This window comes from Balaenoptera borealis, assembly GCF_965194805.1.
Source record: "Balaenoptera borealis genome assembly, chromosome: 13".
In the NCBI taxonomy this organism is placed as follows: domain Eukaryota; kingdom Metazoa; phylum Chordata; class Mammalia; order Artiodactyla; family Balaenopteridae; genus Balaenoptera; species Balaenoptera borealis.
Window position 1 is genome coordinate 86,071,821 of NC_138870.1, and position 26,374 is coordinate 86,098,194.

Consider the following 26,374-nt stretch of genomic DNA (forward strand, 5'->3'; position numbering starts at 1 on the left):
CACTAACATTACCACAAACTATCATGAATGAACCCTGTGTGTATTAACGACCTCATAATTTGAGATGAAGATTCTTTTGGCATGAATGTGGTTGTCAGATGAGGAAGTGAATCAGCAGAAGTTCCAGCGAATTTCTCCTACATGCTATGATTTTTTTTAATTAAAAGAATGATTAAGTTTTTTCTTCATTTAGGTCCCTTTACATCTGCAATATCTTTATCTTGGTGCTTCTTACTAGCATGCTAAAATATTTTTGTGCCATTTTACCTTTAGGTATCAGACAATCAACCATCTACTAAAATGTCTCTGCTTTACCTGTGTATTCCAACTACATGATTTCTTTGTAATGAACTTTGTTAAAAATTAATATCACTGTACTTCACGATTTTAAAACACAACGATTATAAAATACAACATTGATTTAATAGATTTGGGGGAGAAAAAAACTCATTAAATAAACGTATTTATGATAAGATGAATCCTGATTTCAGAAGCACCAAAGCATGGAGACATGTGTCTTCTCATTCAGAAAATATGATAAATTAATCAAATGCCTTACAACATGATGAATTAATGTTAGCTGTTTTTGTTATTGCCTTCCATATGTGGTTGTTTTTGTTGCTGCTATTATTTTGGTAACATATGCCAATATTTACTACAACTGATTACTCTGCTTGAGGAATTCATAAATTTGTCTACATCAAACAAGGTATTGTATCAGTATTTAACTGAGGTTTGTTTACAGTACATTTTAATTTTATATGCTTTTATTCTAAAATCTCAACAATTGTCCCAAGTACATATACTTTAAAAATTGATTTAAAAGGCAATTTAAGTCAACCATAGGTAGAAGTTATTTTATGCCCAAGAGAGCTTGGAGAATTATAGGAATGTACACGTTCCACTGTCTCTGGCGTTCTCTCCCTCACATTCCAGATTTCCTTCTGTGGACCCCCCAAAAAATTCCAGGCTTGTAATATGAGACCAAGTTCTTTCCCTACTTTCCAGGTGTTCTTCATTGGGAACTTCTGTGTTGAAAGAATCATTTTTATGGTTTTATAAATGCGATTTTCGCATGACTTAAAGACACATTTTGGTAAATTTCCTTTCTACATAGCTAGGGAAGATAGGTCTGTTGCTTTTGGTCCGTGGTGTCATGTAGGCTGTATTCTAAAGAGCCAAAAATAGATGTTTAAGTTTTCATCATCACTGTAGTCACTTTTAAATAGAAAACAAGAAAATATGACATATATTTTATTTTTTGTTTGAAAATGTTCTTTGTATGATGCCATACCTTTCATGTATGTGATGTTGGATCAGGCATAACCCAGAAGATTTGGATATTCAGTTTCCCTACTAGCAGTAGAACCTGTTTTTCTATGGTAAATAAGAACAATTAAACCTTTCATTCTTAACCAACTCAACCAAATTCAACCAGGCAACTTTTCAAGTATTTTGGGTCAGAATCCCAACATCTTAGCTGTATATCCCAATCTAAGGGGATGCCAGGACCAAAACTACTTTTATTTATTTATTTATTTAAATATCAACATTTTGTTTTATTTCTATTTTTAAAATTTGCATTTATTTATTTATTTTGGGCGTACTGTACGGCTTGCAGGATCTCAGTTCCCAGACCAGGGATTGAACCCAGGCCACTGCAGTGAAAGCCCAGAATCCTAACCACTAGGCCACCAGGAAACTTCCCAAAACTACATTTAAAAGAAGGGAAACAATAAATGTTGGCCCTCGTCAACTGTATTTTTCTAGCACTTCAGTAAATTTGAAAATGCATGTACAATGACTCAAATATTGCCCCCTGAGAAGTAATTACTGTTTGGAAATAATGTTGGATCATCTAGAGTATCTTTTATGATACTTTGAAGCATTGCTTTCATATGTGTTGTCTTAATAGTCTAAAATAGTTGTGTATGTCCCCCACATAGTCTTAACATTTAGTGGACTTTGAAACTACTCACCCATCAAATTTTTGCTTAAAATACGGCTTCTCTTTTTATTTCAGTTTTATGAACGTGTGTGAACACTCTTTTCCCAATCATTTTGCATTCTAAACAATTAACTCAAGGGTTTATTAGGCACTGTGCACAAAGCAAACAAACAACCACCAAACCTGTATAAAATGAAGTGTTTATCTGACTAAAAATGGTTCTAGTTTCTAGTTTATATAAAACAAAAGAAGCTCCTTTCTAGGATGTGGTTGAGTTTTAAAACTTCATTTTCAAGAATTTTTACAGGACTTTAGATCAAGATTCTTTACATATTTTAGTAAATAAAAGCCTTCAAATAGGTGTCAAGAATAAAATACTACATACTGAGTTAAATGTATGGCAAATAAAATAGAAAAATTGCAAGGTATTTTATTTTTGGTTATGTAAAATTTTAATTATTTAGCAGTCTTCTGAAATACAGAATTCCCCTAAGAGCTCAGAAATACCTATACTTCCCCAAATGCAAGATTTTGTGGAAAGTTAATGGATATTCCAGGAGAAAAGGATTCAAATGTGAACTAAGTTTGGGAAATGCTAATAGTGTGTCATTTCTTATCTCCATCCCCAGTGCCAACACACATGAGCACACTGATGGCTTTGAGATATCCTTCGGTAAAAGCACACAAACAATACAATAAAACACAAGCATTTAACTTTATTTAGCCTAGCGTTTTCCAAGCTTCTTTGACCACAGAAATCTTCCTCTGAAGAATCCCGAATCCCACAGTATCCAGTGAATCACCTCTTGGCTTCTGAAGATATGACATTAAGGTTTTCTATATATTACATTAGTTATTTTGTTAAAAAGTAACAAAACATATCTCTGGTTGACAGTTTAAGAAATTTCAGACTAGTAAATAATATATGTTGTAAATATACTAATAGGTTATACCTGTGCTCTTTTACCTCTTCTTGTCAGAAATTTTTAAAGCACTTTTTAATTAACAGTCATGTGCGTTTGTTTTCTGTATCCTATTTTATATAGTCATTTAAGTTCATATTTTGAAACCCATAATTATTCTAATATTTTAAATACAAAGATTATTATTATTTACACTAACACTAGTCTTCATGCTTTGGGAGGGAAGGAGCAGAGGTTCAGATAACACCAAATACCTATTTAAGCATCTAAAATGTAAGACACTATGACATTTAGACATGTTAGAAAAGGGAATATTCAGTGTCTTTGCACAAACGCTACAAGGCATATTTTGAATTTTACAAATGGGTAAATATTTTACACATATATAAAATATTTGTAAATATTTTACAAATTGGTAAATGTTTTTCAAATTATATCGGCCAACACCAATATAATCTTGGGGAAAAGCAGATAAAGTCCCTATAATAATTATTGGTGAACTTAGTAAGTATGACAAATTGATTTATACTAGTTAATATTGACTTTTGTTACCTAAATATAGAAGGGGAATTAATTATAAGGTTTTCTGGGGGTATTGAGTTTTCAAATTACATAAAAACATATGCTTTTATGACTGTGTCCAAATGAATGTGGTATATGAATTATGCTGTCAGTGACTTTGGCTACAAAATAAGAACTCGAAAACCACCTCCATTGTTGATGTTATCAAGGTTAGATTTTTAGCATTAATTTTTTTCCTAGCTTACAATTATATAAAACGTTTGCATAGAGTACCATTTTTAAAGCTACTTTCATTGGGATTACCCAACTCTCTCACCCTTTTATTTGTTTATTTTTCTCTTTGGCCTTAAACACTGAAGTTTAATCTTTCAGGTGGAAAGTCTTCTAAGGCTTAGTAATCAGTTGAGTGTTTTGTGTAGTTTCTCTGCTTCTTTTGCAGATTTCTCTTTTCTCAGGATACTCGGGATGAAGTTCTTTTCTCCTTAACTTTTTATTCCTCTTTCTTATTTCAGATGAAGAGGAAGCCTCCCCGCCTAGTGCCCTGCCTCCAGGTTAGGATGATTCCAACCCCTTTCCCCACTTTGTAATTTATTACTAATTGACAGTAAAGATAATGAACCGACAGAGCACCTTGATGAAACAACGCTCAGAGCAGGGGACTCAGATCTTGCCAGTGCCAAAGAGGGAAAATGTTGGCTTTAATGGCAATTTTTTTTTAAATTTAATTAATTTATTTATTTACTTATGGCTGTGTTGGGTATTCGTTTCTGTGCAAGGGCTTTCTCTAGTTGCGGCAAGTGGGGGCCCCTCTTCATCACGGTGCGCGGGCCTCTCACTATCGCGGCCTCTCTTGTTGCGGAGCACAGGCTCCAGACGCGCAGGCTCAGCAGTTGTGGCTCACGGGCCCAGTTGCTCCGCGGCATGTGGGATCTTCCCAGACCAGGGCTCGAACCCGTGTGCCCTGCATTGGCAGGCGGATTCTCAACCACTGCGCCACCAGGGAAGCCCCAATGGCAATTTTTTTTTTTAACATGAGAAACTTCTTAAAAAGAGGCTCTCTTTGTGTCTTTATTCCTGTCCTGCCCCTAGGTACTTTGTGAAATAAATAAAAGTAGTAACTCTTGGGTATAAATTTTAGGGGCAAAAATGTCTTTCATTTCCAGCTATATACTCTTTTCCCCTGTTCTTTAGATATTTGGATTTTTTTAAATTTTATTATTGTTTTTTAAATAAAACACATACTTTTTATAGACGTTTTCAAAATTAAAGCCCTACTGATTTTCCATCCAAGACAACTTCTAGCTTTTTGTCTCCCCATCATGAAAAGAGACAGGATTTGGGGGATCCGAGAAGGTTGAAGTCAGCACTCCATTTTCTCCCCCTCCCCCTTGCATCATCCAAATCACGCTTTCCTTTCAGGTTCGGGTAGTCGGGCCCTGGAAAGAAAAGATTCAGGTGAGCACATGCCAGAAGCAAGGCGTCCCGACCCCATCCTAATATAGTAATCACTAATGATCTCATTTCTTGAAGCTGTATTTGATTCTAATCTCGGTTTTATTCAGTTTGTAGCTTTTATAGCAATCTCTTATTACATTCCTCTGACTAGAAAACTAATGCATTGAGAAACAATTTTTCATGACACACACACACACACACACACACACACACACACACACACACAAATTCAGGAATCTAGCCACGTATACCACAGGTTCATTTGTTTCATTATCACTATCATTTTTAACATTTGGCAAATACACAGAGATGAAGAGACTTTTAAAATCGCCATTCCTGGGATGTATTGACATTAGATAATAATTCATATTTTTATGGAAATTTACATACAGTTGAAAGAACACCTCCAAATTCTGCATGGGGCCACAATTCTGGATTGTTATTTATTTATTCGTTCATTTATTCATTCAACAAATTTTTTTGAGGGCCTACTATGATCCTGCTATGGGAGTCTTATGGGCCAGACGTTTTTGCAGACGCAGATATAGAAATGAACAAAACAAAAAAATCCTTGTCCTCTTGTTCCAAACATTAATGGCCACTATTTGCTATTACTATGAATCTTACAATTACACACAACATAAAATTTTAACATCAATTTGGGTATTTTTAAAAATTGTGTAATCACGTGACTACATTGCCTAACTTCATTGTGAAAATGATGGCCTATGAATAGAAATACTAAGCATGATTGATACATGGGAACTAAAATAACTAAATCTACATTTCCTCCTTTTCAAGGAACATTAACAGGTTGAGAGTTGGCAACCCACGCATTTTTTTTCCAGTTATTAAGTGGCTAAAACGGAACTTCTCTTCATTCAGTTCTCAGAGACAGGGGAACTTTCTACCGTTCTCTCTCCTACCCTCTTCATTGGAGTTGACTGCTGATTAATACCTTCTAAGTACCTGGAGTGCAAACTAGAAAATGCAAAATAAACTTCATTTCTAGCTTGTCTGTCTTCATGGGAAAGCCTCAAAGAGTTTATTTTTCTTTCTGTTTTTCTCGTTTTTTCCTTCCCTTTCAAGACGCTCCTAGAATTCTTGAAATCTGTGCCTGCAGGTCATGATCTGTTACTTGTCAAACTATGGCCACATCTATACAACCCTGATAGAATTATCTAGTCATACAAGAGCGAGGCATCTAGAAATTCAAGGCCAGGCTTGTTTGACCTTTCCCACTTGAGCTGCAAACTGATCCATCCCTTTAGTCTTTTCCAACTCAGATGTTGTATAGACATGGCCTTATAGCCGGTCATCTGGAAAAACAATGAGAGTACTGCTTTCATAGCCTGCCCACTATTATTTATCAGGGGAGAGGCAGGATTGGGAAAGAAAGGAAACTTGGCTGCCAGGAAAGAGTAACAACCTTCCTAAAAAGTTTTGCTATTTCTAGGAATTAGAAAATGTTCCTTGATCCCATCGTGGAAGAGATATCCCTGTAAGAATGGGAATCTGTCACTCTCTACTGATGGCTGTCAGGGAGGTGGATAGAAAGAAAGATGTTATATTTATCCAGGTTAGTTAGACAAAGAGTAAGCCTCAGCGTTGACAAGAACAACAAACCCAGGTAAGTCTGCCCAGGAAGAACCTGGCCCTGAAATGATCCTTTTCCTCCTTTCTGCTCATTAGAATGGTCTGTTGGCGAATCACCAGCAGGGGAGGAGCAGGATAAGCAGAATGCCAACAATCAGCTGTCCACCCTGTTCGTGGAAAAGCCTCAAGGTGGAACAGTGAAAGTTGGTGAGTGCCAAGCATTAAATCCTGGGGTTTTTTTCAAATAAAGATGAAATTCACATAACATAAAATTAACCGTTTCAAAGTGAATAATCAGTAGCTATTAGTACGCTCAATGTTGTGCAACCAAGTTCCCAAATATGTTCATCACCCCAAAAAGAAACCTTGTATCCCATTGAGAGTTATCCCTCATTCTCCCTCCAACCCCTGGCAACCACTAATCTGCTCTGTCTCTAAGAATTTCCCTATTCTGGATATTTAATATAAATGGAATCACACAATAATATATGACCTTTTATGTCTGGCTTCTTTCACTTAGCGTAATGTTTTCACGGTCTATCCAAGTTGTGGCATGAATCAGCACTTCATTCCTTTTTATGGCTGAAAAATATTCTATTGTATTATGTACTAAATCCTGCTTTTTATAACCTGAAAAAGTGAGTGACAGCTTTCATTTCAGTAACCCGTACACGTAGTAGTTGAGTGACTGGACCCTGGAGCCAGGGTAGGTTCAAATCAGTTTCCTCATCTGTAAAATGGGGATAATACCACCTGTGAAGTACTTTGAACAGTACCTGGTACATCTTAAAGCTCAGAACCAGTGTTTGCTGCCATTTCAACACACCTCATTCCATAAGATGATTATAAATCTGCAGACATGCTGGATCATGAAATGTAGTATCTCAGAGAAAGCTGGTCAGACAGATGGCTCAACTTTGGATATATTCATTCGAAACATATCGATTACACACCTCCTGTTTTAGAAACTGTGCTGAACACTGAGTAAAATATGTGATCACTCAGAATTTACAGTCTTAATGGGAGGAGCAAACAAGAAGAAATTTAAAAAAACAGATCATCACAAAAGCCATCACAAGTGCCATGAAGGAAATAAACAAGGTGGTAAGCCAGAGAATGACCAGGGGGTCCAGGAATTTTAACTAAATGAATTTTTATAAGGAACATATTGTAATCAGAACTAGTCTTTGACACTTACCAAATATTATGCAAATGAACACACAGCTGACTACAGTCTGAAAATTACATCTTTCAGGTCTAGAATGTAGAAGCACACTGCATGTGAATCAAACTGTTTGCTACCCTCGTGTTTCTGCAAGACACCAAAATGCTAGGATGGCCACTGGGCTAATCCTTTGAGTCTAATGAGTCAATACAAACAGGAGTGTTGAAAAAATAAACTCAAAAAGATGGCAGAGTAGAAGGACATGCTCTCACTCCCTCTTGCAAGAACACCAGAATCACAACTAGCTGCTGGACAATCATTGACAGGAGGACACTGGAACTCACCAAGAAAGATACCCCACATCCAAAGACAAAGGAGAAGCCACAATGAGACAGTAGGAGGGGCGCAATAACAGTAAAATCAAATCCCATAACTGCTGGGTGGGTGACGCACAGACTGGAGAACACTTATACCACAGAAGTCCACCCACTGGAGTGAAGGTTCTGAGCCCCACGTCAGGCTTCCCAACCTGGGGGTCTGGCAACAGGAGGAGGAATTCCTAGAGAATCAGACTTTGAAGGCTAGTGGGAATTGATTGCAGGACTTCAACAGGACTGGTGGAAACAGAGACTCCACTCTTGGAGGGCACACACAAAGTAGTGAGTGCATTGGAACCCAGGGGAAGGAGCAGTGACCCCAGGGGAGACTGAACCAGACCTACCTGCTCGTGTTGGAGGGTCGCCTGCAGAGGCGGGGGAGGTGGCTGTGGCTCACCAGGGGGACAAGGACACTGACAGCAGAAATTCTGGGAAGTACTCCTTGGTGTGAGCCCTCCCGGAGTCTGTCATTAGCCCCACCAAAGAACCCAGGTAGACTCCAGTGTTGGGTTGCCTCAGGCCAAACAAACAACAGGGAGGGGACCCAGCCCCACCCATCAGCAGTCAAGTGGATTAAAGTTTTACTGAGCTCTGCCCACCAGAGCAACAGTCAGCTCTACCTACCACCAGTCCCTCCCATCAAGCCTCTTGATAGCCTCATCCACCAGAGGGCAGAGAGCAGAAGCAAGAAGAACTATAATCCTGCAGCCTGTGGAACAAAAACCACATTCACAGTAAGACAGACAAGATGAAAACTCAAAGGGTTATGTACCAGATGAAGGAACAAGATAAAACCCCAGAAAAACAACTAAATGAAGTGGAGATAGGCAATCTTCCAGAAAAAGAATTCAGAATAACGATAGTGAAGATGATCCAGGACCTTGGAAAAACAAAGGAGGCAAAGATCGAGAAGATGCAAGAAATGTTTAACAAAGACCTAGAAGAATTAAAGAACAAACAAACAGAGATGAACAATACAATAACTGAAATGAAAACTACACTACAAGGAATCAATAGCAGAATAACTGGGGCAGAAGAACGGATAATTGACCTGGAAGACAGATGGTGGAATTCACTGCTGCAGAACAGAATAAAGAAAAAAGAATGAAAAGGAATGAAGACAGCCTAAGAGACCTCTGGGACAACATTAAATGCAACAACATTTGCATTATAGGGGTCCCAGAAGAAGAAGAGACAGAGAAAGGACCCGAGAAAATATTTGAAGAGATTATAGTCGAAAACTTCCCTAACATGGGAAAGGAAACAGCCACCCAAGTGCAGGAAGCACAGCGAGTCCCATACAGGATAAACCCAAGGAGAAACACGCCAAGACACATAGTAATCAAATTGACAAAAATTAAAGACAAAGAAAAATTATTGAAAGCAGCGAGGGAAAAACGACAAATAACATACAAGGGAACTCCCATAAGGTTAACAGCTGATTTCTCAGCAGAAACTCTACAAGCCAGAAGGGAGTGGAATGATATACTTAAAGTGATGAAAGGGAAGAACCTACAACCAAGATTACTCTACCAGGCAAGCATCTCATTCAGATTCGATGGAGAAATCAAAAACTTTACAGACAAGCAAAGGCTAAGAGAATTCAGCACCACCAAACCAGCTCTACAACAAATGTTAAAGGAACTTCTCTAAGTGGGAAACACAAGAGAAGAAAAGGATCTACAAAAACAAACCCAAAACAATTAAGAAAATGGTCATAGGAACATACATATCGATAATTACCTTAAACGTCAATGGATTAAATGCTCCAACCAAAAGACACAGGCTTGCTGAATGGATACGAAAACAAGACCCATCTATATGCTGTCTACAAGAGACCCACTTCAGACCTAGGGACACATACAGACTGAAAGTGAGGGGATGGAAAAAAGATATTCCAGGCAAATGGAAATCAAAAGAAAGCTGGAGTAGCAAGACTCATATCAGATAAAATAGACTTTAAAATAAAGAAAGTTACAAGAGACAAGGAAGGACACTACATAATGATCAAGGGATCAATCCAAGAAGATATAACAATTATAAATATATATGCACCCAACATAGGAGCACCTCAATACATAAGGCAACTGCTAACACCTGTAAAAGAGGAAATCGAAAGTAACACAATAATAGTGGGGGACTTTAACACCTCACTTACACCAGTGGACAGATCATCCAAAGTGAAAATAAATAAGGAAACAGAAGCTTTAAATGACACAATAGACCAGATAGATTTAATTGATATTTATAGGACATTCCATCCAAAAACAGCAGATTAGACTTTCTTCTCAAGTACACATGGAACATTCTTCAGGATAGATCACATCTTGTGCCACACATCAAGCCTCAGTAAGTTTAAGAAAATTGAAATCATATCAAGTATCTTTTCTGACCACAATGCTATGAGATTAGAAATGAATTACAGGGAAAAAATGTAAAAAACACAAACATATGGAGGCTAAACAATACATTACTAAATAACCAAGAGATCACTGAAGAAATCAAAGAGGAAATCAAAAAATACCTAGAGAGAAATGTCAATGAAAACACGATGATCCAAAACCTGTGGGATGCAGTAGAAGCAGTTCTACGAGGGAAGTTTATAGCTATACAAGCCTACCTCAAGAAACGCGAGGGCTTCCCTGGTGGCGCGGTGGTTGAGAATCTGCCTGCTAATGCAGGGCACACGGGTTCGAGCCCTGGTCTGGGAAGATCCCACATGCCGCGGAGCAACTAAGCCCGTGAGCCACAATTACTGAGCCTGCGCGTCTGGAGCCTGTGCTCCGCAGCGGGGGAGGCCGCGCTAGTGAGAGGCCCGCGCACCGCGATGAAGAGTGGCCCCCGCTTGCCGCAACTAGAGAAAGCCCTCGCACAGAAACGAAGACCCAACACAGCCATAAATAAATAAATAAATAAATAAATAAAAAAAAAAGAAACGCGAAAAATCTCAAGTAAACAATCTAACCTTACACCTAAAGGAACTAGAGAAAGAAGAACAAACAAAACCCAAAGTTAGCAGAAGGAAAGAAATCATAAAGATCAGAGCAGAAATAAATGAAATAGAAACAAAGAAAACAATTGCAAACATCAATAAAACTAAAAGCTGGTTCTTTGAGAAGATAAACAGAATTGACAAACCATTAGCCAGACTCATCAAGAAAAAGAGGGAGAGGACTCAAATCAATATAATTAGAAATGTAAAAGGAGAAGTTACAACAGACACTGCAGAAATACAAAGCATCCTAAGAGACTACTACAAGGAACTCTACGCCAATAAAATGGACAACCTGGAAGAAATGGACAAATTCTTAGAAAGGTATAACCTTCCAAGACTGAACCAGGAAGAAATAGAAAAGATGAACAGACGAATCACAAGTAATGAAATTGAGACAGTGATTAAAAATCTTCCAACAAACAAAAGTCTAGGACCAGATGGCTTCATAGGTGAATTCTATCAAACATTTAGAGAAGAGCTAACACCCATCCTTCTCCAACTCTTCCAAAAAATTGCAGAGGAAGGAACACTCCCAAACTCATTCTATGAGGCCATCATCACCCTCATACCAAAACCAGACAAAGATATTACAAAAAAAGAAAATTACAGACCAATATCACTGATGAATATAGATGCAAAAATCCTCAACAAAATACTAGCAAACAGAATCCAACAATACATTAAAAGGATCATACACCACGATCAAGTGGGATTTATCCCAGGGATGCAAGGATTCTTCAATATACGCAAATCAATCAATGTGATGCACCATATTAACAAATTGAAGAATAAAAACCATATGATCATCTCAATAGATGCAGAAAAAGCTTTTGACAAAATTCAACACCCAGTTATGATAAAAACTCTCGAGAAAGTGCACATAGAGGGAACCTACCTCAACATAATAAAGACCATATATGACAAACCCACAGCAAATATCATTCTCAATGGTGAAAAACTGAAAGCATTTCCTCTAAGAGCAGGAACGAGACAAGGATGTCCATTCTCACCACTATTATTCAACATAGTTTTGGAAGTCCTAGCCATGGCAATCAGAGAAGAAAAAGAAATAAAAGGAATACAAATTGGAAAAGAAGAAGTAAAACTGTCACTGTTTGCAGATGGCATGATAGTATACATAGAGAATCCTAAAAATGCCACCAGAAAAGTACTAGAGCTAATCAATGAATTTGGTAAAGTTGCAGGATACAAAATTAATGCACAGAAATCTCTTGCATTCCTATACACTAATGATGAAAAATCTGAAACAGAAATTTTGGAAACACTCCCATTTACCATTGCAACAAAAAGAATAAAATACCTAGGTATAAACCTACCTAGGGAAACAAAAGATCTGTATGCAGAAAACTATAAGACACTGATGAAAGAAATTAAAGATGATACCAACAGATGGAGAGATATACCATGTTCTTGGATTGGAAGAATCAATATTGTGAACATTACTATACTACCCAAAGCAATTTACAGATTCAATGCAATCCCTATCAAATTACCAATGACATTTTTTATGGAACTAGAACAAATCATCTCAAAATTTGTATGGAGACACAAAAGACCCCGAATACCCAAAGCAGTCTTGAGGGAAAAAAACGGAGTTGGAGGAATCAGACTCCCTGACTTCAGACTATACTACGAAGCTACAGTAATCAATACAATATGGTAGTGGCACAAAAACAGAAACATAGATCAATGGAACAAGATAGAAAGCCCAGAGATAAACCCACGCACCTATGGTCAACTAATCTATGCTAACGGAGGCAAAGATATATAATGGAGAAAAGAGAGCCTCTTCAATAAGTGGTGCTGGGAAAACTGGACAGCTACATGTAAAAGTATGAAATTAGAACACTCCCTAACACCATACACAAAAATAAATTCAAAATGGATTCACGACCTAAATGTAAGACCGGACACTATAAAACTCTTAGAGGAAAACATAGGAAGAACACTCTTTGACATAAATCACAGCAAGATCTTTTTTGATCCACCTCCTAGGGTAATGGAAATAAAAACAAAAATAAACAAATTGGACCTAATGAAACTTCAAAGCTTTTGCACAGCAAAGGAAACCATTAACAAGACGTAAAGACAACCCTCAGAATGGGAGAAAATATTCGCAAAGGAATCAACAGACAAAGGACTAATCTCCAAAATATATAAACAGCTCATGCAGCTCAATATTAAAGAAAAGAACAACCCAATCCAAAAATGGGCAGAAGACCTAAATAGACATTTCTTCAAAGAAGACATACAGATGGCCAAGAAGCACATGAAAAGCTGCTCAACATCACTAATTATTAGAGAAATGCAAATCAAAACTACAATGAGGTATCACCTCACACCAGTTAGAATGGGCATCATCAGAAAATCTACAAACAACAAATGCTGGAAAGGGTGTGGAGAAAAGGGAACCCTCTTGCACTGTTGGTGGGAATGTAAATTGATACAGCCACTATGGAGAACATTATGGAGGTTCCTTAAAAAACTACAAATAGAATTACCATATGATCCAGCAGTCCCACTCCTGGGCATATACCCGGAGAAAACCATAATTCAAAAAGACACATGCACCCCAATGTTCATTGCAGCACTATTTACAATAGCCAGGTCATGGAAGCAACCTAAATGCCCATCGACAGACGAATGGATAAAGAAGAACTGGTACATATATACAATGGAATATTACTCAGCCATAAAAAGGAACGAAATTGAGTCATTTGTTGAGACGTGGATGGATCTAGAGACTGTCACACAGAGTGAAGTAAGTCAGAAAGAGAAAAACAAATATTGTATATTAATGCATGTATGTGGAACCTAGAAAAGTGGTACAGATGAACTGGTTTGCAGGGCAGTAGTTGAGACACAGATGTAGAGAACAAACGTATGGACACCAAGCGGGGAAAACCGCTGTGGGGTGGGGATGGTGGTGTACTGAATTGGGCGATTGGGATTGACATGTCTACACTGATGTGTATAAAATTGATGACTTATTAGAACCTGCAGTATAAAAACAAACAAACAAAAAAAACAACTAATACTAAACTTTCTTTGGGTTATTTGTATGGAAATATGTTAATATAAATGTTTCAGACATTACATGAAAATTCCAAAAATCTTATATATTCTGGTATAATGTTATAAGTCATAATTCTAGTTATTACTTTAAAATGTATATCTCAGAAATAACTAAAAAAAAAAAAAGGAGTGTTTACGTCAAAAAGATCATTTTCATTTAGTCATATTCTTATGATTCCAGACTTGTCATTATCTTGCCTAATAAGGATGGAAAAAATCTATGTGTGTATATATATATTATATATATAATATATATACATACATATATATGTATACATATATATGTATATTGTGTGTGTTTTCCAATTTTTTTATTTCATTTTTTTCATATTTATGCATACCTTGAAGATACTGTGGATTTGGTTCCAGACCACCACAATAAAGCAAATATCATACTAAAACGAGTCCCAAGAATTTTCTGGTCTCCTAGTGCATACAAAAGTTATGCTTACACTATACTATAGTCTATTAAGTATGCAATAGTGTTGTGTCTAAAAAATAATGTACATACCTTAATTAAAGATACTTCATTGCTAAAAAATTCTAACCGTTATCTGAGGCCTTCAGTGAGTTGTAATCTTTTTGTAATAGTAACATCAAAGATCACTGATCACAGACCACCATAACAAATACAATAATAATGAAAAAGTTTGAAATATTGCAATAATCACCAAAATGTGACACAGAAACATGAAGTGAGCAAATACTGTTGGAAAAAATGACACCAGTAGACTTGCCTGATGCAGGGTTGCCACAAACCTTCAATTTATAAGCAAATGAAGTGACCGACAAGGGATTAATCTCCAAAATATATAAACAGCTCATGCAGCTCAAGATTAAAAAAACAAACAACCCAATCAAAAATAGACATCTCTCCAAAGAAGACATACAGATGGCCAAGAGACACATGCAAAGCTGCTCAACATCACCTCACACCGGTTAGAATGGGCATCATCAGAAAATCTACAAACAACAAATGCTGGAGAGGGTGTGGAGAAAAGGGAACCCTCTTGCACTGTTGGTGGGAATGTAAATTGATACAGCCACTATGGAGAACAGTATGGAGGTTCCTTAGAAAACTAAAAATAGAATTAGCATATGACCCAGCAATCCCACTACTGGGCATATACCCAGAGAAAACCATAATTCAAAAAGACACATGCACCCCAATGTTCATTGTAGCACTATTTACAATAGCCAGGTCATGGAAGCAACCTAAATGCCCATCAACAGACGAATGGATAAAGAAGATCTGGTACATATATACAATGGAATATAACTCAGCCATAAAAAGGAATGAAATTGGGTTATTTGTAGATACGTGGATGGGCATAGAGACTCATACAGAGTGAAGTAAATCAGAAAGAGAAAAACAAATATCGTATATTAATGCATATATGTGGAATCTAGAAAAATGGTACAGATGAACTGGTTTGCAAGGCAGAAATAGAGACACAGATGTAGAGAACAAACATATGGACACCAAGGGGGGAAAGTGGAGGGGTGGTGGTGAGATGAATTTGGGAGATGGGGATTGACATATATACACTAATATGTATAAAATAGATAACTAATAAGAATCTGCTGTATAAAAAATAAATAAAATAAAATTCAGAAATTAAAAAAAAAAGAAAACTCACCATCTTCAAAGTGCAATAAAGCAAAGTGCAATAAAATGAGGTATGCCTGTATATGTTATTTTATACATATTACTTTTGCTTGAATTCCAAACAAAAATTATTTCCACTGATTTCCCCATTGCTCTTTTTCTGCTCCATAAACCTCAAAAGCAGAAGCAGTTAGAGTATCCTAAGAACTAGGGTACTCAAAAAAAAAAATCAGGGCCCTTTCATTGTTCAATTCCAGCAGTGCCAGTCACATCATAGGCTATGCCGTGTATTCTTGTCTAACTCCTTCCATCCAAGAGCTAAACAAATGGCAATTTTAAAACCACAGTCTGAATTACTTGTGCTTTTTTCCTAGGTGAAAATATCACCTTTATAGCCAAAGTCAAGGCCGAAGATCTTCTTAGAAAGCCCACTATCAAATGGTTCAAAGGGAAATGGATGGACCTGGCCAGCAAAGCTGGGAAGCACCTCCAGCTGAAGGAAACCTTCGAAAGGCACAGTCGGGTATGACCCTGACCTCCTGCCGCAGGGGCTCAGCCAGCTCATTCCTCTGTGTGCGTAAAAGGTCATTTTCGGTTCATCTTTGACAGACTTCAGTCCCAGAACATCTGCTGGAGTTCCCATTTCTAGTGTTTACACTCCAGTGTGGTTGCCCTGCTGTCTCCAGGGGCTTCAGAGCATTGCATTGACCCCTCCCATACTGAGAACATGGTACCGGAATCCCCAGATACAGACACGTCTTTAAGCCAATGCTGAGGAACTGGGGAAATAACTGCAATGTGATGGCCTCTTTCTGTCGGCAAGGTAGGGCTGAAATATGTCCGGATACATTTCATTGCAGGTGTACACATTTGAGATGCAGATCATCCAGGCCAAAGAGAACTATGCAGGAAACTACAGATGCGAGGTCACCTATAAGGATAAGTTTGACAGCTGTTCCTTCGATCTTGAAGTACATGGTAAGAGAGACTTCTAGTCTGGATAAGTTTAATTGTTTTTTGTTTATGAGGTATGAGAGGATAGAGGAGAATAAGGCCATTTATTAGTATGAGATTTTGGAAATAAAGTTTCCTTTAAAACTGTGTGTTTCTGATTGTGGTAGTCTCAGCAAGCTTGCTGAATTAAATTGTTATGAGACAATTTAAAAACAGAATTTGGAGGAATTTATTGTAAATATCTCTTATCCATGCTATCCATGGTATTCAATCTCTCAGATAAGGGCCGATGACTTTTTTTGCTGCTACTGAATGTACCTGTTTCGTTTGGTCCTCTTATTCCCACTCAGGTTTGGGGATAAGTTAATATGGGATGAAGATGCCAGGATACCCAGGTAGAAGGGAGGATTTCTCTTATAAGGACTGATGTCAGATATGGAAGTTCTTCATCTATATGTTCTGTGTACTGCCAAGAGTGAATTTAGTAGGAATAAATTAAAGGTATGTATGTACATAGGGGAAAAGACAATACTTTGATAAGTATACAAAGGGAAAGTTGACTTGGCAGCAAACATCATAAACTTAAAATGAATCCGAAGTGTGATGTAGCTACAAAAGACAAAGCTGAGGTAATTTAAAACCAGAGCATTACAAGTGTTATAGGATCTAGGTTTAGGAAGTGATACCACTCTCTGTAACATGCTACTTGTTCCACATTTGAAGTAATGCCTTTGGCCATGGGTACCATACCTCCACTGGGATCCCTCCTGGAGTAGGGTAGCTGGGAAGATGAAGAATCCAGGAACTATGCCCCATTCAGCTTGAATGTGTAGGTGAAGGAGGCCAGGCATTTATGACTCATTGTAAATAGGGGAAGGGCTGTCACACAGAAGGAAAAGGCCATTATCCATGTCCTCGAGAAGTGTTTAGGCAGATTAGAATCACAGGGTGGAAATTAAGAGAAGGTGAATTTTGTCTTCACATTAGCACAAGCTCTTTCCTTAAAGCTATATAGAGACACAACAGAAGGTTGTGAGGGTCCCAGTCCGAGAGTTGTCAAGCAGAGGCTGGGTGACCATGGGTGGTGGTGCTGTCGAGATTTCTGTATTAAGTGGGAATTTGGTCCTGAGCGCTGCTTCTTCAACCTGGCCAGGCATCTCTGAGAATCACCTGAGGGGCGTTTTCAGAATATTGATTTCTGGGAGCCCATCCCTGATCTGGTGAATCAAAATCTCCAGCAGGGAGATCAAGAAGCTGACATTTTTTAAGCTCCTTAGGTGACTCTAATGGGCAGACAGGTGGAATGACAACTGGATACGGTAACTCCTACTAAATCCCTTCATTGATTCCGTGCGAGGGGGGGTGAGGTGTGATACCTCCGCAGCTCACCCGCTGGGAGGAGAGCCATCCCCCCCTCACCTGGCATCCCTTCCATCTGAAGAATCCCCACAGCGGGGAAAGGAACTGAACACAGAACTGCCTTCTTAATGGGTATTTATTTTACTGTTTTCTTTCCTTTCAAAGAATCTACTGGGACTACCCCAAGCATTGACATCAGATCTGCTTTCAAGAGAAGGTAACTTCAAAAGGGGAATCTAGGTAGCTTTTGTATCACATGAAAGTGGCAGATTTTCAAAACGCACTTTCCCTTCCCCCACACTCTATATTCCAAATGAGATCAACTCTTTTCACTGAAGTCAAACATGCTAAATATTCAAAAGTTAGAGTTCAAGAGAAGCTGTGGGTTTAATATGCCAACTCGTGTATATGCTGATCATTTTTTAGACTATTCTTGTTATAGGAAGCTCCCATTTTACGGGTCTATGAGGCTTCTTCCTTAATTGCATTATTTTCTACCAAATGGCCCACAAAGATTATAACAATACACATCTCATACAGCATCAGTTAAGTGATATCAGAAAACTTATATTGCCTTTTATCTAGAAATCACGTATGGAGCAATTAAACCATGTGCCCAGGAAACTGCAATTAAGTAGCTACTTACTGAAGTTAGCGCTATTTAAATGTGGAATTATCCTAAATGAAAGACCACTGAGTCTGCTGGAATAAAGAACATTGTAGAAAGGCAAAATATAGATACTTAATTGATTTATTTTGCACCTGCCAAGGCTGAAATATCAGGGGGTCAAAGAAGAAAAATGAAAAGAATTTTCTAGCCTATGAGAAATGTGACTAGCCTTTTCCTGCCATTATTTTATGCTCTGTACTTAATTCTTCCAAAATAAAAATTCATTCATGAGAGCAAATGTTTTGTTCTTCTTAAGACAGAATCCACATAACAGTGTTGTTGAATAAGGAAAGTCATCTGAAACTAGCATAAAACAACGATTTAGTCTGTTAATAAAAGTCATAGTTCCCTCCTAAATTATGAACAAATGAAAATTGTAATTACTTTTAAAAGATATTTAATACTTCCTGATCAGTCAATTGTATTTTTTTAAGTCATAACTTTCAAAATCTCTTACCTTCCCGTCACCCCATGTTCAGCAAATGCATAGATCTAAAACTACATTCATCTTATGTATAAGCCTATTTTAAGAGAGGAAGACGTAATCTACTAAGTTTTGGGCTTTAAGAGAATAGAAATGTGTTTATGTCAAAAGGTCTTCTCCAAATATGTGCTATTAGAGAAATTTTGAAAACACACGATTTGAGCTCAATTCTTATAACTTACGTGTTATACACGCTGTTTTTAAACCCACAGACTCTTTTCTTAGAAACCATAACTAACATTTGTAAAAGAGCAGGAAACAAAATCTTCATTAAAAAATTAAACACGTAAGTAAATATGTAGTGCCATTTAAATGTCAGTTCCATAGCTTCTGTTATATTTAGAATTTACATGAAATCATGAAGGTGGCTACATGCCTAAATTAAGATGCATTTCTCTATAGGAAAGCACTTTTAAAAACTCCTAGTAAAGGGCTCAACAATTCCAAGACAAATTTTTGGAAAATATATTTTAAAAGGTATAAATATTAATAAGAAAATGAAAAGCTTATAATCCTTTCTCTTTAAAAGAGAAAGGAATGCATCTTTTAAAAAGCTCTGCACTAGCTCCATTTTTGTTATGTTGGTATCACATTATCTGATTAATGTATTGATGGACACAAAGAGGTTACCTTTAAATATAAGTTTGGTACTTATATATTTGACACTGGTACACTTCGTCCTCCAAGCCAATCTCTGTCTGACATGAATAACAGAGATCAGCAAAAGTCCTTTGCTTTTTACACAGGTATGTTTCCAGCGCCCCCAACTTGCAAAAACAAAGTACTTTGTGTTGCTTGGCTTAAGTGCATTTGTGTTCCTCTGTTTGAACACAAATCCAAGCAGTTCTATATATGCAATCTACAAAAATGTGCCTTCCGAAATCGTAGAGTAACACAAGCTCCTCATGTTTACTTTTCCACAAGTACATTCTCCAAAACTTAAAATGTCACTTGTGTGAAAAGAAAGTGTTTGTGTTGGTTTAGTCCTGTGACTTGTGTGCTAGTACAAAATTGCATATACGTTATATGTAGAGTGTTTGGGGGAAACTGTTGTGTATGTGTCTCAGCATTAAACCCGGATTTGCTTTTCTTTTGTTAATGACAGTGGAGAAGGTCAAGAGGATGCAGGGGAACTTGACTTTAGTGGTCTCCTGAAACGTAGGTGAGAATCCAGTGATGGAGTGAGGCGCTTTGGCCTGGAAATCTTTTAGATACCCACTCAGAGGAGTCAAGTTTAAAGTAGATGTTTTTCAAAGAATTTCTCATTTCTTAAAATGCGTTTTGCTTATGGAATACTATAACAGCGTTGACTAAGAAAGAGACAGAGAAACAACTGCATACTAATCTGTTAAAGATTTTAGCTGATGCTTTTACTTTCTTTTTAAATGTTTCATGAGTCTTCACATACTTTCTTAGAAGGGGATGAGGAAATCTGAAAACTGAGACAGAGACTTAAATACGTGAATACTTTTTATTTCTCTCATGATTTCTATTATTTCAATCATGATTCCTTGTCATGATTGAATAAATAAAGCCTCCATTCTTCTGCTTTTGATATTTGACTGAAAAATCAATTTCAAAATTTTGGTAGAAGTCTAAGCAAGTGTATATATATATATATATATATATATATATATATATATACTTTAACATAGTATTGGTGATTTACTATATTTCATCAAATCTAAGACACCATTCATGTTAATATATACCTGTATTTTATAAATCACTAAGCAATGAAAAAAATTGCTCCAAATTATTTATTATGACATACTATTGACTATAAGGTACATCCTTATTTCAGAGATGTTTAAAATGTCCAAAAATGTGCGTTTTTAGAAGAGATAAAATATAGTAGTAAAATGGAGATGTGTTTAGTATTATCACTCACACTCCCTTAACTTTGTACTCTCCGGCAATAAAATTTATAGATTTTCATTATGGATATTTAGTATACAACCATTTTATAGAATTTCTGCCCATAAATATGCATATACATAATCATAAATATACTATATTATATATATGTTATATATAAAGATATACATATCTAGATATTTACTATAGCACAGAAGCAACAAAAAGAAAATGACTTTTGCTGGGATTGTGTTTATCTACCAAACTTGTGAATAAACAGTAAAACTATAATTCTAAATTAATGATATATAATATTGATATGTTTTCATTTAGCATTTTAAATTCACTTTTTATTATTTTTACTGCTTTCTATGGTTACTAAAAAATCGTAAGTATAGATAGAAATGCTTCAAAACAAATTACAAATAGTAATAAATGGGCTTGTGTTCATTCTCAGTTTAGTTGGATGGCTTTATTCAAGTCCCTGTGAATGAAAAATTCACCCCCAGCTCTAAACATTTAGGTTGAGAACAGAAATATTAACAGGTGCCATTTATTAATAATCAAATGGATATTAGCCAATCAATAGACTTTGGCAGAATCAAAAACATTTTTCCTTCTCTGGATACTTCAAATAATCATTAGTCTCAATAATATTTATTAATTCCCCAGATGTATTTAAAGCAATAGTATATGAATTGACCTTAAGCGAGCCTCACTCTTCCTGTTCTACAGGTGAGAAACCAAAGACCAGAGATGTTGAGTGACTTACCCCAAGTCACACAGCTAGTTAGAGGAAGGGCAGGGACCTAAATCCAAGTTTCCCTTTTCTGAGTCAGCACATTTCCTGTGACTCCACATAAGAAACGCCACTCTGAATCTGCCTCAGAAGTTGGCGCCTCGGACATTTATAGCACAAATTGAAACTTTAGGAAGACAAGAGAGGTTTTTTGTTTTTTTGGGGTTTTTTTCCTGCATTTACTGAACCAGGAAAATACTAAATGCTCTCTTTGTGTAGAATATAATAGTAGGTGATGTGAGGAAAAGAAATCCAGTGCCTTCCAGCACTTGGCACGTAGAAAGAGATAGATACATATTTGTGGAAAGGAAAAGGTAGTGGTTAAAACATGGATTTGAGTCTCAACTCTCCCATTTACTAATTACTATGCATGACTTTGGTCAAATTATATGTCCTCCCTGAGACTTGTTTTCCACATCTGTAAATGTGGAGAATAAAACTACTTAAGAGAATTATTGTGAGAATTAAGTTAAACGTAAAAGGCCTGGCTAGTACAGGTGTCAAATAAATATCCACTTCCCCCCAAAATGTGACATTTTCCCTTGAAGAATTTATATTAGTAAAGTGACAAAATACACATACACATACACACACACACACACAATCAATAAAAATGTAATACAGTAGATTATTAGGTGCCAAGTCTGATTAAAAGGAAAAAGAAAGAAAAAAGAACAGACTAGTTCTGCCAGTAGTTTGCAGAGTAAAAGAAATCTAATTAATGGTCAAAATGACTAAAGAAAAAAAAATTACTAGAAAAAAAAATTACTAGAAAAAAATGGGCAGTCAACATGTCTCCAGTTCTCATTTTCTTTACATCCTCTAATTATTATTTTGACTCATAATTAGATTATTGTTATCATAAGACTATATTCATTTAATATACTATATACTAGTCCACCAGTATAACTTTAGAAATCATTGTGTTTTCCTACTAATTTGTGAATTGCATGTGTTTTCATTGTGGTAATGACATGTGGTTACCATTTCTACTCCTCCAAGAGTCTGTGGCAAAATCCCTATGAGTATAAATATCATTACAACCAACATCTTTATACAACGAAAGATCTCCCTGCCCTGAACAAAGTCAGCCTATTTCAAATAGACATTAGATAAATGACAGACAGTCTTTTGGGCAGTATCTTGTTATGGGACTTGACCTATATAAATACTTAAAAGTTTATTCTACATAAAATTTCTATAACTGCTTTATATTTCACTAGGAGTGTCAAGTTATAGAAATTTCGATGTAGATGGAAGTACTGTAACTGTTATATAGGTCTATCCCCATGCTTGGAAAGGAATCAGTAGTGCCTATAGAAATTTGGCTTTTTCTCCCTACTGAAGCTTAATGTAGCCATGCAGATAGGGTCATGTGCAGCTACCACAGTAAGTATAGATGCATTCTGAATGAGTAAAGGAGATGCTACAGATGGCAGCCTTGACCTCACGTTCCAGTACAAAATAATGAATCCATCTCCTTGCAATTTGAGATTCAGTGAAATGATGGAGAGGAAAGGAAGAAGGAAGAGGCAAGAGGTCATTGGTGTTTGTTTTAGGATTAAGGTCGTAGTAGAGTGGGGTGTATTTTGGTGTTTTAATGAGAAAAAAATGGTGAGGATGATTGGTTTTATGAATCTACCAACAAAAGTGACTCAAGAAACACACTGAAAGTGATGATCTTTATTACTGGCTTCCTCATATAAACATTCACCTCATTCATCTAGGTATATCTCAGTGTTTGATTTGTGCCTCTTGTTATCTATTTTAATCTAGTTTGATATCTTTAAATCTTTTCATCAATGTCAGGAGGACACTTGAAATGTGTATGTAATTCTTCTTGGTTGAGATACAAATTGAACACAATGTAGTATGGCATAATTTTACAATGTGGGGACTCAGGCTAATGTGACAAAAATAGAGCAATAATAAAGTGGATTGAGGAAAGACCCACAGAGAATATATACATATATACACACATACACATTTTAATTGCAATTCTCCAAGACTTCCTACAAAATATTTAAATGTTATATTTGAAATTTAGACTGCTTTCAGGCAGTAGATATAGTAGATCAGGCAAATTATTACCAATATTTCAACTTCAGGACAATTTTCTTAAGCTTTTCAATTTCCCCATGTTAATAGAGGGTGTAATTACCATTTCAGTGAAATGAAGATACTAGTTGTGTCTTGAGTCTTTAAGAGGCACATTTTCCTAATGGTGTTGCTAGTCCTTCCCACAAAGGTTACTGATGGACCAATGACCTCTCACTTCCTTCCATGTCCCAGATTTGCCTCAGCATCCTCTACTGGGCAAAAGAGTTACACAACAGTGGAAATTAGATATGCAGAAGTCATCCTTGCCTAATGCCACCCTAAACTCTATGTTCATATTTATATTCTCCTCCCCTTCCCTATGATTACAACCCAGTCTTTCCTCAAGAAATTCTGAAGCAGGTGTAATTAATTGGACAATGCAAACATATGCAACTCATTATTTGCTAACATGATAGCATGAATCTGTTTTCACACTGATGTTTAAGATGTGTTGACCAGTTTTCCTGGAAAAATCATATCCAAACCAGCATTATTCACAGTAAGCAGTCACTATAACATTTCCAAATTAACCTTAGTTGATAAAAAGAGTCAACTAAGCTTAAACAAAATTAGGACTACTTAGCTAGTGAAGGAAATCAATTTGAATTATATTTTGCATTTATACTGTCTCTTTCCCTAAAAGTGTTTATTCCTGAGTTTTGTTTCAATTTTTGGTTTTAAAATACAGACAAGTGTATGTACTTTAAATCATATATATGTGTGTATATATATTAGTTATATATGTTCTTTATATGTTCTTTTGCCAGTGATCAAAATTTAGAGTCATAATTTTGATAATTACGCTAAGAAATTACTTTCGCCTTGTTCATGGGACGCTTAATGACTTGCTTTACAGTTTCACATTTATATTTTCATGATTCATACCCAACCTGCTTCCAAAAAAGTTCAAGACAATACTTTAAGATGAAATACGAGAGATTTCTGGATCTCATTCTCTTTTTTTACTCTGACAATTTAGAAAAAAATAGTTTTCTCTTAAAAAGAATTATGTATACACAAAAATCATATGAAAAACAACCAAACCAAAACCAAAACAAAAAACAAATGCTTAGTCACAGTTTCAAATGTTTTTTGTATTAACAAACAGCAAAAATGGTTAATGTACACATTTACTAACATGGTAGGAAAAATGCTATTTGCAAAATCCGAAGATTTGAAATACTGTATTTGTACCATCTCCATATGGAGCTAGGGTATGCACGCCAATGAAGGTAGAAAGAGAGCATTGTTCTTTCACAGACCAACACCTAAAATCTTCTAGTTCTTAATCCTTATTTCAATACCGATATCCTAGATGAAAACATTTAAGTTCCTTAAAATCTCACCTCCTATTTAGACTTGCAAGTTGAAAATAAGTAAAAATATCTTAAGGATATTTCCTGGTATCCTCCTCTCCCCCTAATATTGTGTTTTTAACTAGGATAAACGAGAGCGTTAATATAAGTGCACGTATCTGCTCTTTGACTATCTGGAAGTTTCCCTGAGACTTCAGGCAAAGTACACTTTCCCCTCGGCTTTAAGGACTCAGGCTTTAAACAGAGCTTGTAGCACTGACCCGAAAAATCGGTGCCATACTCCGACCTTCCTTGTCTTTAAGGGCCAGTGGGCAGCTATTAAACTAGGCAATGGTTCTCCCCGGTTAGGGAGGTGAAGCAGCAGGAGGAAGTACCTGAGGTGGACGTGTGGGAGCTGCTGAAGAATGCGAAACCCAGCGAGTACGAGAAGATCGCCTTCCAATACGGCATCACCGACCTGCGCGGGATGCTCAGGCGGCTCAAGCGCATGCGCAGAGTGGAGAAGAAGAGCGCAGGTGAGCACCCCTGGGGGAGATCTTAATCCTTGCTATTTCCTACTGGGTTTGGGGACGGACTAGTTGGGGTGGAATCTGCAGGGGTTACTCTTCTCTTCGTTAACTTGACTTCAGGTGAAGTAGTTTACTGCCCCGCACATCGCACAGGCTAAGCGGGTAGCAGACAGCTGCTGAAGGTTTAAGGTAACAGAAGGTGCATTACAGTGACACATACAATGTATTATATAATGGAATATTAAACATTCCCGCTGTTACTGGGAATTTCTCAGTGGCCCCTTTCTCCAGCCTCTGCATCTCTCCCTCACTCTCAAATTCCTGATTCTTATTTAGGCAGAGTAGATTCTCTGTTTCTTTGTTTTACTGTTATATTCTTCCACCCATTTGATGAGGCATGGGGAATTCACTTCTCACACCCGATATGGTTACGCAAGTGTTTAAACATGCCAACATTTGGGCAAGTTTCCACAGTACAAAAACTTTGATAAGCCTACTATTTCAGTCAGTCAAAGGCATTCCATTTAAGCTCACGAGTCATCGAAAGTATCTCATAAATTATATGATAAAAAACTGTGACATAGATGTACACAGATAATCCCAATGATCCTGATAATAATCATATTAGGAGAATGAGCAT

General features: G+C 36.8%; 1 protein-coding gene across 12 annotated transcripts in view; it reads left to right on the forward strand.

The window, feature by feature from the left end:
* Positions 1–26,374, forward strand: part of MYBPC1 (myosin binding protein C1) — a gene marked incomplete at its 3' end in the record, with an annotated part of 94,021 nt that overhangs the window by 24,111 nt on the left and 43,536 nt on the right. For 6 of the 12 annotated variants that reach the window (XM_082349606.1, XM_082349597.1, XM_082349604.1 and 3 more), the window contains exons 4-11: positions 3,906–3,944; positions 4,813–4,848; positions 6,541–6,651; positions 16,061–16,209; positions 16,547–16,664; positions 18,165–18,216; positions 20,259–20,315; positions 25,574–25,740. In XM_082349606.1, coding sequence (XP_082205732.1) covers positions 3,906–3,944; positions 4,813–4,848; positions 6,541–6,651; positions 16,061–16,209; positions 16,547–16,664; positions 18,165–18,216; positions 20,259–20,315; positions 25,574–25,740 — 729 coding nt within the window. The remainder of the gene's footprint in view (positions 1–3,905; positions 3,945–4,812; positions 4,849–6,540; positions 6,652–16,060; positions 16,210–16,546; positions 16,665–18,164; positions 18,217–20,258; positions 20,316–25,573; positions 25,741–26,374) is intronic. The other 6 variants (XM_082349605.1, XM_082349599.1, XM_082349598.1 and 3 more) reach the window with 2 other exon arrangements.